This window comes from Nansenia antarctica (genome assembly GCF_963989245.1).
Source record: "Nansenia antarctica genome assembly, chromosome: 1".
Lineage (NCBI taxonomy): Eukaryota > Metazoa > Chordata > Actinopteri > Argentiniformes > Microstomatidae > Nansenia > Nansenia antarctica.
In genome coordinates, this window is record NC_137674.1 from 44,515,910 (window position 1) to 44,530,879 (window position 14,970).

General features: G+C 40.4%; 1 protein-coding gene across 2 annotated transcripts; it reads right to left on the reverse strand.

Moving 5' to 3' along the window:
• Window positions 1-12,951: 12,951 nt before the first annotated feature.
• Window positions 12,952-14,362, reverse strand: nkx2.2a (NK2 homeobox 2a; the record flags this gene model as incomplete). 2 transcript variants are annotated; one of them, XM_080550492.1, is made up of 2 exons in its annotated part: window positions 12,952-13,499; window positions 14,107-14,362. In XM_080550492.1, 2 exons carry the CDS (start codon window positions 14,360-14,362, stop codon window positions 12,952-12,954), a joined length of 804 nt encoding a protein of 267 aa, XP_080406618.1. The 2 variants fall into 2 exon arrangements, with proteins under 2 accessions (XP_080406618.1, XP_080406617.1); XM_080550491.1 differs by having other exon boundaries at window positions 12,952-13,522; window positions 14,103-14,362.
• Between the last annotated feature and the right edge of the window lie 608 nt (window positions 14,363-14,970).

Here is a 14,970-nt window from a genome sequence, read left to right on the forward strand (position 1 = left end):
TGCAATGCAATGGATTCGGCGAGTAATCCCCACTACTACCTAGTTAACTATAACACTACTTTACGTTGTTAGCAGGCTCACAAAACAAGCTGTGCTAGTTGACTAGCGATGTGTCATTGATTTTCAACAACACTGAAAAGTATTCACATTTTTCGAAAGAAACATTAAACGTTAAATTGGATGCCAACATGCAGACTAAAACAGTAGACCCTGTCACATATTGGTTTCACCATTCAAATATTACAATCGTTTTTTTATGCATAGTCCCCCTATTTTAGGGTACCCAAAAGTAATGGGTCAGATTCACCTAATGTCCAAATTAAGTACTTATGTTTAATATTTTGTCAACAATCCTTTACCTGCAGTAACTGCCTGAAGTCTGCGACCCATTGACCCCACCAGATGCTGGGTATCTTCTCTGGTGAAGTTCTGCCACACCTCTTCAGTTGTTGTTTGTTTTGAGGCCTTTTTGCCTAACATCTTACGATGAAATGCATGTTCAATTGAATTTAATTATGCCTTTAGAACCTTCAAAAAACGTTCTTGTTGGCCCTGAAAAACGTCATAGTTTTTATGGCAGTATGTTTGGGGTCATTGTTTTACTGTATTTTGAAGCACCATCCAAAGACTTTGGAGGCATCTGCAGCAGCTCTCAAGATGTTTCTGTACACTTCAGAATACATTCTGCATTCTGATCATTAATTAAGACAAGTTAGTCAATTCTAGTGGCAGCTATACATGCCCAAACCTAACACCCCCTTCACCATGCTTCACAGATGAGGTGGTATGCTGTAAATCTTGGGCAGATGCTTTTTCCCCCAAACATTCATTTTGCAATCACTCAAGACCTCTGTAGGCTTTTAGGTACTTTTTAGCAAAATGTAACCTGACCATCCTTTTGGAGCATAACTAGTGGTTTGCATCTTGCACTGAAGTGTCTGTAGTTTGGCTGGTGACATATTCTGCATATTCCGCAAAGGCTGTTCCTCATCTGGGGTACAGTTGCTTTGGGGGTTTTCTTAATTATGGTGAGCATTTTTCGGTCATCCACTGTAAAAGTCTTCCTTTGCCAGACACCAAACATCTCATGTTATGTGACAGCAGCTGGTGAAAGCGGAAACTAGTTGGCAACCGACCAAATGTTCAGACTTTTATTCTGAACATTTTAAATAATTTTAAACGCTGTTGAAAATCAGTGAAACACTCGCTAGTCAAGCCAAAATATTGCAATGCAATGGATTTGGTGAGTAAACCCCACTACTACCTACATTGCAATATTGCAATATTTTGGCTTGACTAGCGAGTGTGTCATTGATTTTCAAATGTATTAAAATGTTTCTGAATAAAAGTCTGAACATTTGGTCTGTTGCCGACTTGTTCCCACTTTCACCAGCTGCTGTCACAAATGATGTGACTCAGCACACTTCTTTTTTTTATGGGGGGGGGGGGCTTTTCCCCCCTTCTTCAGGGGACTAATATTGCATCTTTTTTTCTTTCTTCTTTTTCCTTTTTTTTCTTTCTTTCTTTCTTTCTTTTTTATTATTCAATTAGAAAGAAATGAAAGAAAATAAAAAATGATGGAAGGAGGAAGGGGCGAATAAGCCAGCCATCATGACACTGATTTACCAGAAACACATGTTAAGCCAATTGTCCCATTACTTTTGGGTATGCTAAAATAGGCGCACAATGCATAAAAAGTGTTGTAATTTCTGTTTCTCTACTTTCACCTCATAGTAAATGTTTGATTTAAAATCCAAACCTTTGGAGTATAGAGCCATAAGAAGAAAAAATGCTTCACAGGTCACTGTATTTCACACGCTGCTAAGATGCATATATCCTACCTAGCAACAAGCAACCACTCAAGCCAGTATCAAATTAAAAGTCCTGTGAGATGTTGACATACAAAATGATTCTACAGGGGAAACGTCCATCTCTGGGTGTCATCACTCCATCTGGATCCGTTTAGCCAACGACAACAATGAGCATCTCCACACAGAGTCTGGCAGTGCTGGCATGGTTTTGAGATCCGTCCCCTGGCTCTGGGGCTCACCCAAGGGGAGAGATCTGTCCCCTGGCTCTGGGGCTCACCCATAGTGAAGAGTCCTCGAGCGAAGGGCTGTGACGACAGATGCATCACTTGGGATGGGGGTCATTACAGCCCATTACACAACAGACACTCAGCAAGCAGTGTACGCACACCTTATGGTACACCGTATTTTAAAACTACTGTATTTCTCTATCATAAAGCAAAATTGTTTTCTAACTAACCTAGATTATCAGAAGACATCTTACATTATTGCACATTATTGCACTATTACCGTTGTCACTTTTTTATTATTATATTGTATTGCTGAGTTGTTGATTGTTGTCGATTGTTGTTGAATGAGGAGCAAGATCCATTTAAAGCTGTCCCTCCTGAAGCTTCCCCTTCCTCCTGTCAGTTGTGTTTATAATACACTTTATTTTTCAGGTCTTATATCTTATCTTTTATGTTACTGTTGTTTTATCCTGACCGAGTACTATTTTATTTGATTAAAGTTGTTTTTATTGTTGTAAGTCGCTTTGGACAAAGGCGTCTGCTAAATGCCCTAAATGTAATGGAAATGTACATTTCACTGTCAATTATGGCTGTATGTGATGTGTGTGACAAATAACATTTTTAATTCTTTTATATCAAGTTGTTTTAACCTTCTGATCTCAAAATTGTAAGCTAGCTAACAGTAACAACCTAGACGAATAGCAACTTCCACTACGGTGGCTTTACTCTATGCTCTATGGAAAATGCTAACAGTGCCCTCTCTTTCTTAGGTACTCTCTTTGACTAGGTCTATATACAATGGGAGTATGCTATCGTTAAAGATGCAACATTACCAAAATGTGTATTTGAAAGGCATGTCCTCTACCTCGGGTTGAGCTCAACTCATGTGTTCTCATTTGCATTTTGTTTTTTTAAAATCTCAGGTTTCACCTTGGGGTCATCCCTAGAGGTGAATGTGTCAGTATGAAAACACCTATTATGTGTAAGTAAAAGGGGGCCATGGTGTGGATGTAAGCAACTTAAGTGTTCAGATGTTCTGTCTCCTCTGTTGATGAAAATACACATTTCTTTCAGCATAACACTTGAGTGTTCTGTGCAGAAAACACACAAATTCTCAGAAGACACAACATAACTTTAATTCACTGTTTTTTACGACATAGCTATCATATTACAGATACATTACTTTTCTTGGAATATCATTCATTTAATGTGTGTTCATTTATTTGGAAAGACAGGAAAGAGAACATGGTAACAGCAGGAATATACACTCTATCCCCTGCCGGTAGGGTCAATGTCGACTGAGTGCGGGCAGCTCTAACTGCTGGTTTGAGTGGTACATGACTTATAATGTTGGGACCCCTACAAAGACATCAATGAATTCCAAACAGCTGACAGACAAAATGCATAGCTTACATCAATCACTTTTTTTTACATTCAATAACTACAGTTTAAGTAGAGTGTAGAACACAAAGCTTCCACATAATTGTCCTGTTATGACTATGTGGGTTCAACTATAGTCTCCAATGGAAGCATATCTGAGACAGATGATGAGTCGTCATTATCAAAGTGTAAGTCCAAGGATCCATTTGCAGTGCTGGCATGTGAAGCATCTCAGGTCCATCTTGTGAAGAAGGTGAGACAATCCATTTAGCGAGAGGCATAAACCCTCAACTCTTGGAACAAGATTGTTGATGCTGTCTCCAATGCCCATCTTACTTGAGAAGATTGTGGTTGTTAAACAAGACAATTCAAGCCCTGAGGTAGAACATTGGGAAAGAGAAGATGAAGAAAATAAGACCATACAGAGATGATTTACTGTATTCGCTACAACATTAGTTTTGAGCACCTGAATTGAGTCTACATGAGTCCGTATACATGCATTTCATGAAATATGCTTTCTAGAAGGTCAATAGATTTTTCTATTTTTTAATGTAATGAACAAAACCCCTTTAAGAACATAGGGTTATGGTTAGTATTGAGTATTCTTGCTCAATTATGACTGAGCTCAAGTGAATGTCATACTGATATTCTACTAAAAGATATTGAGGTACATTTTAGGAACATATTTCAAGTTTCCACTTCAATAAACAAATATTATCAAATGAATAATAGCAACCATACTTGAATGGGAAAGTGAGTCCAAGCATTCTGAGAATGCTTTTTAGTCTTGGACTCTAATAATAATCTAGGTCCAGGAAACCAGTCCATAAAGTATAGGTTCCCTTTGCTCCCAACTTTTGCAAACTACCAATAGCAAATAAATGTTCTGATGTGTATTGTGAGCATGTACCTTGAAGTTAACTTATTTTACAGAGACAACACTAAACAAACTAGTGGATGTGTATGGCACTTTAAAAACAGACACACAAAGCCCTCACTCAAGAACTGCAAACTCAGCGTCTCCTACAGAGAAAGATAATTGCTGGCTTTGCCTGGTAAGCAAGACACCCAACCCGTAAGTGGTTGTGCAATGTTTGAACACACTTGCATTATTTTAAATATGCAGCACCTGTCTCTGTTATGTTGTGTTGTGTTGTGTTGTTTCTCATTGATTTCACCCATTCAAATGTGCACATTCCTTTGGTTCATATCGTACATTACATGGAGACCCAAACAAGTGTACCTTATCCACCTCAAGAGCCCCCTGATGCCATTAAAATGGAACTCAATGAAGCCAATGTTATTGACTGCACTAAACATTTCAGAATTGCTTTAGTAATAACATTGCTGAAAGGTCTGGTATTTAAAACTGTATTGATATCTCTGGATACAGGATTACTGAAGGTCATTGAGTGATAATGGTATAAATCCATGTAAAAGATCTATTCATTAGGTGGGTTTCAATTCAACAAAGATGCAAGGTGAAATCTTTTCATTTTGTCTTCAACATCGAACCAGCCTAACCAACACACAGATATGACCAATGTCAATTTGACTGTGCGTTGATAGATATTTTCGTTGGCTTCTTTGTAATTCTACTATTATTACAACCAAATAGTTGCTGTTATTTCTATTTGGCTATGTAGGGAATGAATCACATACAAATCAACAGCCATTAGGAATCCACTGATTTTGGATTGTGGTTGAGCAAAAAATGCAAAGAAGAGGCAAGACAAAATAATTCAATGTTGTAAATTTAATAAAGTAATTGCACAGCAATGTAACAAACAAAATAACACAAGAATCTCTGGAAACTGACATTAAGGACCCCCCAACTCAATCACCTACCAACACAACATCTGCTTGTCTTGTAAGCGACCTCCATGGCACAATAATGATAATACTTTAATTGGAACCAGGGTGTCCCTTGTGCCACAACAGAACCTTAGCCTGCTAAGCTAAACCCTCAAACAAGTGTTTAGGTCTTAGTGCCAAACCACCTCAGATAAAGTTTACCTCCCTCTCAACCCCCCCTTACTGTGGAACACTAAGTTTAAACAAACAAGGGAGCTACCTCACCAAGTCATTCAAATCCACAACTTATCAAGGCTGCGAGTTACCGAGGTGGCAGTATACTAATACGCCACATTATCCACAGATGTAGGATCCATTCTAATAGATACAAATGATAGAGAGTTGGAAATTAAAATATTCACAATTCTGTATCACATGAACATGCCGACAGCCACAAAATGCAGTCTAATATGTCAAAACCTCATGTCAAATCCATCAGTCAACTGAATCGGTCAATATAACAAACAGCATGTTACTGGACTGCTTTTACATAGTTACTGTACATAAAGTACTGAATAAAGTGTCACATCACATTCCCACATGATAATGTAGACCACACTCTTTCTTTTAGCAAAGACACCCAATCATTACTGCCAAATTAAATGACTCTTATCTACACAAAGCCCTCCCACATGTAACTATCCGGCCAACGCTAATGTCTGGGGATGAATGTGAGAAGGGGACCTTGTAAGGTAGTATCCAACGTTCTGAACTTTCCAGACAGAAATGTAGCATATTATGGCTCTATCGATTCTCCATCATGTGGCACACAGAACTCTGTCAGATCAATGTGTGACATTTCTATCAACAATCCTCTCAATATCACAACCGCATAAATAAACCCAGGATTTTGATGGTTAGTACTCAGTCAGCAGGCTTGCCTCCCTGTTACTGCAAGTTGGGCATGGTACAGGTCTCTTTAGATGACATTGCTTTGCCCGGTCCTGCAGTTCACTGGCCAGGGGTGGAAGTATTGTAGTATTATTGGATCGTCTTTATGTCCATTGCCAATGATGGACTTGAACATGATCTTAGCGTTACAAATCTTTGGTGAGACTCCCCTGCATGGCTCATGGCTGGTGCATACTCCATAGACTCACCATGCCACAGCCATTAAGCTACATCCTTTAAAAAAAAAAGCCTTTACCCCTAGGGCCCACGCCCGCCCAGTCTTTTGACGTGCCGGCAAGGAAGGAACTGTGAAGTGTCCGTCTGATAGCCTGGTAGAGAGACGGAACAGACACACAGACACAGACACGCTCACACACGCACACACACACACACGCACACACACACACACACGCATGCACGCACACACGCACGCACGCACGCACGCACACACACACACACACACACACACACACACACACACACACACACACACACACACACACACTTGGCATTTGAGTGTAGTTATTGTAAATGATGTATATGAAAAATCACACAAAAACTACTTCACACAACTCCATGCATTTTTATGTAACAATTGCAACATATTTTCTTTAACAAAGCCATGCCATATCAACACTGAGTACCCACCTCTGCTGTTTAGTCTAGTAGGCACTAGGAGGATTGGAATTCAGGCAGTTGTGGCTGAGTCCATCCGTGAGCCTGTTAAAGCACCTGAGGACCACACCATTCCATACAGAGGGGTCCAGATCATATGGCCCAATCCACTGACTGTCTCCCGGGGGGAGTGAGGCTATAAAGGTCAGCATAGCCCACAGCTCCCAAACCTGAGACATTCTGTATTCTTATCATAAAACATAATGCTAAAACTAGCATTCGGACTAGGCATTAGGCCTATCAATGATTTTCATAATTTGAGCACTATTATTTGAATTCATGAAGAATTGAGATTTAGATGATGATGATGATGATGATGATGATGATGATGAAGGTGGTGCATGGTGGAGGTTAATATGTTGTACCAGCCTCCCGTATGGAAGAAAGAGTTAGTGAATGCTAAACAAAGCCTATTCTAGGCCTCACACTCTTTTGATCTATGAGGCCTGATAAGACTTTCCAAAAAGAGAATCTACAACCCCCTCACCAGTCCAACTCATCCCTCCCACCCTTCCCCCACCCGCCCCCCTCCCCCCTCTTGTTTTTAATGCTGTGTAAAGTATGCTGTCTGAAAAGAAGTCAACTGTTTTTCATAAAACACGTTTTAAAAATAATGTACATTTTGTTTGGTCTTTTTTTTGGTTTGCAAATCCTTCACAACTCAATGAGGCCCCCTAGGGGTCCGACACTGCCCCCTTGTTTGAGAAGGATGGGTTTGTGTGTCTGATACACACACGTTTGCTTTCACTTCACAGAGCTTGTGTGTAAAGTTTGAAATGGATAGGGCATCATATTTGATTGTTTCATTGGGCTACAACAAAGGATCCAGGGGTGAGTGATGAAAATAGCATAATGTCATGCAGACCATGGAGTGGAAGAGCGAAATCGAGTATTGCGAAATGAAAAGTTAAGTCATATCAAAAGTTTTCCGTCATTGAACGGCCTCTCCTAAAGACTACAACTACGACTATTCCTTAACACATTGTGTGCATCAATGCTATCGTTCCCCTATTGAGGAAAGCGAACTAAAGTAGCCTACGCTATGTGTTACAGTTCTATAATGACCTAGCCACATAAGACAGTGTACATTGGTGGTATCCTATTCTGGCTAAATTAAGAGGTAATTTCGAACACTTTAATAATAACAATAATAATAATAATAATAATATGCCCAATGAAAATAATACGAAAGCTATTATTAGACCGCGCTGTGAGAGGACGATGAGTATTGGAATAATAACAAATAATGAGGCTAATGATGACGAGAGGACAGATGATGGTGGTTGGTCATCAAACAACAATAACAACAATATTGATAAGGCTATTCTACACAATGTGACCCGTTACACCACCATGCACCACCACCACCATCGTCATCATCATCCAAATGTAAGGTCCCATTTTCAACAATCTCGATTCTTCATGGACTCAAACAACAGCGCTCAAATTATGAAAAACAGTGTAAATCTAAATCTTTTCGTAATCCAATTGCGCCACACTGCGGATTTCTCTTCCCCTCCCCCCTCCATCTCTCTCTCTCTCTCTCTCTCTCTCTCTCTCTCTCTCTCTCTCTCTCTCTCTCTCTCTCGCGCTCGCTCTCTCAATCAGCATATCGTTGATTGATATGATGACTAATAGCATATTCTAATTATTTTGGGGTTGTTGTTGTTTTTTAACTTTTCAACTTTCATAGACCTATCAATAAACACACAAATTATCACGATTACCGGTTTTAAAGATGTAACAAGAATATACAAACAAGCATGCATCGTTTGTGTAGGCCTATTTATTATTGCCCTTAATTCCGTTCGGTTCATTATTATAACTCTCTTTGGAAGAGGGCAATGAAATGTACAAGCAAACCATAGACCTCTGCTTCCATCTTGTGGCAACCAGCCGTAACGACTTGTTACCACTATGTTTTGTATGCGCCATGCCCATTCTCTCTCTCTCTCTCTCTCTCTCTCTCTCTCTCTCTCTCTCTCTCTCTCTCTCTCTCTCTCTCTCTCTCTCTCTCTCTCTCGCTCTCTCGCTCTCTCTCTCTCTCTCTCTCTCTCTCTCTCTCTCTCTCTCTCTCTCTCAGACACACACACACACACACACACACACACACACATACACACACACACACACACACACACACACACACACACACACACACACACACACACACACACACACACACACACACACACACACTCCCCCCCTATCTCCCTCTCTCTTTAATATCTGCACTGTGTCACGGCGGTAGGCGAATCTAATCTGGATCTTCTTTAAGGCAATAAAACTAGATTGCTTCCTTTAAATGAAAGCCCCGCTTATTATAGCTTTGAAATCCTCGTTTATTTGGAGATGTACACGATAGAGAATGATTTATGTCGAGGTTCAAATGGTCAGGATGACGAAGATCCACGGAGTCCCAAGTGCATATTTCCTGAAGTATTCTATTTCATGGCATATAATAGCATTATTCACGCGGGGTGAACTATGGTGCACACAAATATGTTTGTTTTAATGTTGTTGAGTTTCTTTCCACAGTGCTTCCCAGGGCAATTTCAGATAAACCCAGAGCTGCTACTGTTCCAGCATTGAGGAGCTGCATCCGTTTTGTGTATGGGTAGGGAGTTGAGGGTTAGGGTTAGAGAATATTTCTACCTTCCATACAAACGTACGACATTTACCTCAGCCAGGATATTTACAAATAAATAGCAGCAATGTGTAAAGTTTAAGTTTGGAGCCAAAATATATATGCAGCACATCTGCAATAGCGTAGGCCTATAGGCTATTACAGTGTTGCATTCCAAACTTACGCACGCAGCTAATTGACTAGGACAGGTCAATAGCTCTATCTGTCCCTAAGAGCCTACACAATATATAAAAGAGATCATAAGACATCAAATCCATTCATCTAATGTAAAAGGTGCGATATATGCTCATATATCGAAAACAATCTGTGTTTGATAGGCCAACTCGATAACTGTAAAAGCCTGCTATAGTCGTCGTGTCTGCTCTCAAGGATAATAAAAATTAGCTCACGAACAATCATTCAATAGAAGGCTTATTGGATTGGAGAGATGCATTCACATTCGACAATGGTGTAAATAAAACACGAGGCCGGTGGTATATCTGTGTAATATCCACTGCTATGCATCTCCCTTTACAACATGGGATGAACCCATGTTCAGCCTATGCATATTATTGTTGTTAAATGCGTTTTAGGCCTACGAATATCAGGTATGAAACCTTTAGTAAAAGAACATTTCTGAAATGTTATCCCAAAACCTAAATGGATAACTCGCGGGGAAATTGTTTTGCATGCCATCCAAAATTCCTGAGTGGTGGTGTCATATACCCTATAGACTGCATTTACAAATCGTGAATGTCTTTTCTTCCATGAGCATAGAAATGTGCTACAGATGCGACACTGAGACAAAGAAAACAGGAAATAAGACTGCCCGAATTTAGGAGTTTTAAAATAGTTTTGTTGCACATTGACCATACACTTTTGGGGACAGACAATAATCACTCTTTCAGTCGAGAGAATCGAAGGGAGTAGAGACAGAAAGAGAAATGAGAGGGCTGTTGTTAGCATAGCTCTATCAAGGAAGAAGGACTCCCTGTTATCTGTGAATGGGGGTTCTTTTTTTCCAGAATAGATATAGCACGAATTTTTAATTCGTTTTTCTTTGAGAGACAACAATGCTTTATTTGAAAGCTGGAGACAATTTGGGTTTTGTGAGGGATCCTTTTCTCCTTGCCCGAGCCCAGCTGTCCATATGGAATACAACGTGTACTACAACGATCACAATGGCACCAACTGACAGGCACCACAAAAACCCAAGAATACATCTCCCTGACTCGGGGATGCACTGGCCGAGATAAAGGAACTGAATAGCACCAAGAAACTCTGACAGTCTCTATCCACACAGTCTGCATTCCCACTCTTACTCCTCGTTAATATGCACGCCTCCAACATCCACGACAACCGCCCTGAGGCCTTTGTGTGTGTTTTGTGTTTTGTACTGTATATTGTCCGAAGATAGACTGCGCAAAACTGCCCCGTCACAGTGGTAAATCTCAGGGCAACGGGGTTAGGGCCACACAGAAATCAACATGTTTTATTGACTTAAGTGGAATCTAAATGATGCCAACGCTCTCTAAAAGGGGTTGCCAGAACCAGCGATGTTGATAATTCATGCATCGCTTTATATAGTGCCGATAGTTAAAGGTTAATATTTCACCCAAAGGGATAACAAGACAACGCAACCAACAATTTCATATATTTTATGGAAATGGTGCCCTATTGACTGTAGGCCATATCGTAAGCCACAAACTTGCTTCAATAATATTGAGCAGTCTCTTTTACAGAACATTTTGTTGGCATAAAAGAACGCATATTTTTATCAAAGTTACAGCAACTCGTATGACTATTGGTTGGACTATTACCATTAGCGTGTCTCCGAATGGGAAGTCAACTTGATATTGAATAAATAACATCAAACAACTCATAGAGCAACGAAATATTGGGGAATACGCCTACATCACTGGCATAGCTTGCAAATGTAAACAAGGTCGAACATAGGCTACCTCCCTCTCTGAGGGAAACAAATTGAGTCTCTGTGCTGGACCAAAAGACGTGCCCCTTGAGATAGAATTCTGTAAATAATTAGCAATTCGTGTCAATTTAGCTGTTTGTTCAACGATAGAGGGGGCGAAACTGACATCTGCTGTAGGTCTAGGACTTCGGTTCTGGGACAAACACAATGAAGTTAAGATTTTAGAAAGGTAATCATGTTTATCCAAGATACTGAATTGTGTCTGATAATCCACAATGCGCTCTGTAAAGCACTTGGGACCCATTTGGCCCTTCTATTGACTATACTTTACTGAGCACACAGTTTTAAAGAACTGTTTTTGATAGGTACAGACATTAACATCCATAGCCATAAGACATCTCATCCATAAAACACTAATGCCAAAGGATATAGGTCCGCTATAGGCTAAACCTCATATATTGATTATTATTTGTTTATTTGGTTTTATTTATTATGTTTTTTTAACCATGTTAACAGGTGCGGGGGAAAAACAGCAGGCCTCAGCAAAAACATAGCTTTTTCATTAAATCAATTTTTTAAATAAATCACTTAAGAGCCGAGTCCGAGGGCAGTTGTGGATATTGAAAACGAGAGCTTTTGACTCAAAAGCTTCTGGCTGAAGAAGCCCTCTTGTAGTAAGTGAGTGGATTTTAGCCCATTTCACAAGTGACTTCAGCCTCCTTATTAATGACGTGTCCACATTCAGAACATGTCGACGTATTCGTCTTAGTTCACAAGAAATAATTCAAGTGCGCGAAAGGTTATTGCACACCTCCATTCTGTGCCATTTACGCACGCACCGTGTCTCACACCTTACCATAATTTACGCAGTCTATTCAGTATTATCACTATTCAGTTAATCAAGTCCAATGGAACTAGTTAAGACACGCAAGCCAAAAACGTAATTTCTGAAACACAGCATTTTATTAAAATCCTTATAAAAATCGGGATATTTTCCCATCATCGCGCGATTTAACTGTTATTCACATAATCATATGGGACCTGTTACGACAGTCATGACATTTTTTTGTCAAAAAGATTCCTTTCCTTAAAGTTGGAAATATATCCTTTATCTCCAGCTAAACGCTCCTGAAATGTTTCTGGGTTGCAGACAATTACCACAGAGTATTTACAAAGAACAAAAACAAATGAAAAATGCTAAAAGTCGCCAATGTTTATTCATGGCCATAAATATTTTCGGTCCATTGTAAAAGAAGCAAGAAATAAAATTGTCTATAATTATAAAGTGGTTTTGTACGTGCTTATAACACGGAGGACAAAAAGGAAACATCTCTACAACACACAAACATACTTTACAAAATTTCACAAGAGCATTGACATTCTTAAATCTAGGGAGAGGCTGGACCCAGTTCTCTTAACGAAAACATGTAAACACGGCGCACACATTAGCCCCGAAAAAAAATGATAGATATGGGTCAAGCTGCAAAATGAAAGTCTTTATTTTGTTGTGAACTCCCTATCGTGCTCTTAAAAGGCAGCCCGCCAGTCTCTAAGTGTTCACCAAGTCCACTGTTGCGTTTGCACCAAGTGATGTGCTGGGAATTGTGGCGTGGTGGCGGCGCTGTAGTGAGCATTATATTGCAGTTGTTGTAGGGACTGGGCGCTATACGCCGAGAAGGGGAGTCCAGCCTGAAAAGTGGCCGCCAAGTCCTGAGCTTTAAGAGTATGACAAGGCTTTCCATCCCTGACTAAGACAGGCACGGCCACCCGCCGGGGAGAGGGGAGATGGGGCACTTCCATACCTTTTTCTGCACGGGCTCTCTTCATTTTGTACCGATGATTCTGGAACCAAATTTTCACTTGAGTCGGTGTCAGGCGAATCAAACTCGCGAGGTGTTCTCTCTCCGGCGCGGAGAGGTATCTCTGTTGTCTAAACCGACGCTCGAGTTCGTACGTCTGCGCCTTGGAAAACAGCACTCTTCTTTTCCGCTTTTTCCCGGAGTCACTGCCGTTGCTTGAAGTTTCCTTGTCGTTGTCAGGCGACTCGTCGGCGGAGGGCTCCGGGGACTTGGCGGAGTCCTGTGAACTAGCTGATAGACCGTGCACTGCGTGGGAGAAGAATGCAACAGTCAACATGTTGGCAATGTTTAGTGACAAACACTCATAACCACATCTAAATCTACATCTAAAATGGCACTTTGAATACGTTGTAGATAGTGTTAGGCCTACTAGCCTATATAGCCCACACAATTCTATATGGATGGCACAAAAATAATTTCCAACAGTCCCTTATTAAAAAAGAGGGATTCACTGAAGCAGCAAACCATGCATTGTCTGTCTTCAAATCCTCATCATACTAGAAGGCAATGCATAGGGTCACATTTTTTATTTAGACTTTATAAGTGGCTTTATACTCGATGCGATCAAATTCTAAAAACTGTACGTCTTGATAGAGCACATAACATGACATGTTTCTATGGCGTTAACGCCTTAAGAGGAGCGCAGAAATGCACGGTGAATAAAGATGACATCTGCACATCATTCAAGGGCACCACTGAACTCAGACATGGATAATCTGCATTCCATCAATTATAGCTTATGATAGTCCTCTGCGCATTATAAGATAGCATACTCATTCACAAAACAGGCAAAGTCTGAAGACCAACAGGATATGCATTGCAAATGAAGTTAAGATTCTTAAACGGCACTTACGTGAGTATTGAATACTGTCCGTAGTAGCAAGCCATCTTGTGTAAGGATTGTCACTAGTATCATAAAAGGGGTTCTTTAAAGGCAGATTTTGAACGTTTTCTAGCGGACTTTGCACCAAAACTCCAGTCGTTTTTGTTGTCTCAGACCCTTCCGTATCTTCCTCCGCTCCAGTGATAGATCCTTCTTCATCATTCGTGTCAGGGAGGTCCAAAATGTCCTTTACAGAAAAGCCCGTCTTTGTGTTGGTCAACGACATATTCTGGGAAATGTTATGCAGGAAAGTTGCTGCACCAGTTTGGCAATCCGCTGTTCTAAAACACAAAACAACAATCGAGCTTTTAGAAAAAAAGGATCACTCAGTCCGTTTTACGTTGAACTTCAGTCAAAGCAAATCATGAGCCTCTGTCGATAACCATTGCCTAACCAAGAAGCAGAGGAATCAGTTCTGTAAGTCCAGGAAGAATGCCAAAGTGGCTCAAGTACTATATCTGGCTCATGGATACTGTGCTACTGTTGGGTGCTAGGGGGAAATAAGCCATTACCGGTCCGATCAGTCCATATAAGGTTGGTCTCAACACATGAACCTGCAGTGAAAAAGCATTAAAAACGCAAAAGGTTGGCCACGTGTGGGCGGGTCTTGGGAGTCAAGTGGATGAAGACAGTGTGTGCAGATGTGAAATTGTGGGTTTTGGGGAGCTCCGAGCCTCTACCATTGGTGCTTCAGAACATGATGAGTGGTATAACGTGTCAATTAATTACAAAGATGGGGAGGGCCTTTTTTACACCCTATTTACATACAAAGGACCTCCAAGTAGCTTTATACTCCGAATACTTGAACGCGCGTTTTAACAAATTGCTCCTGAA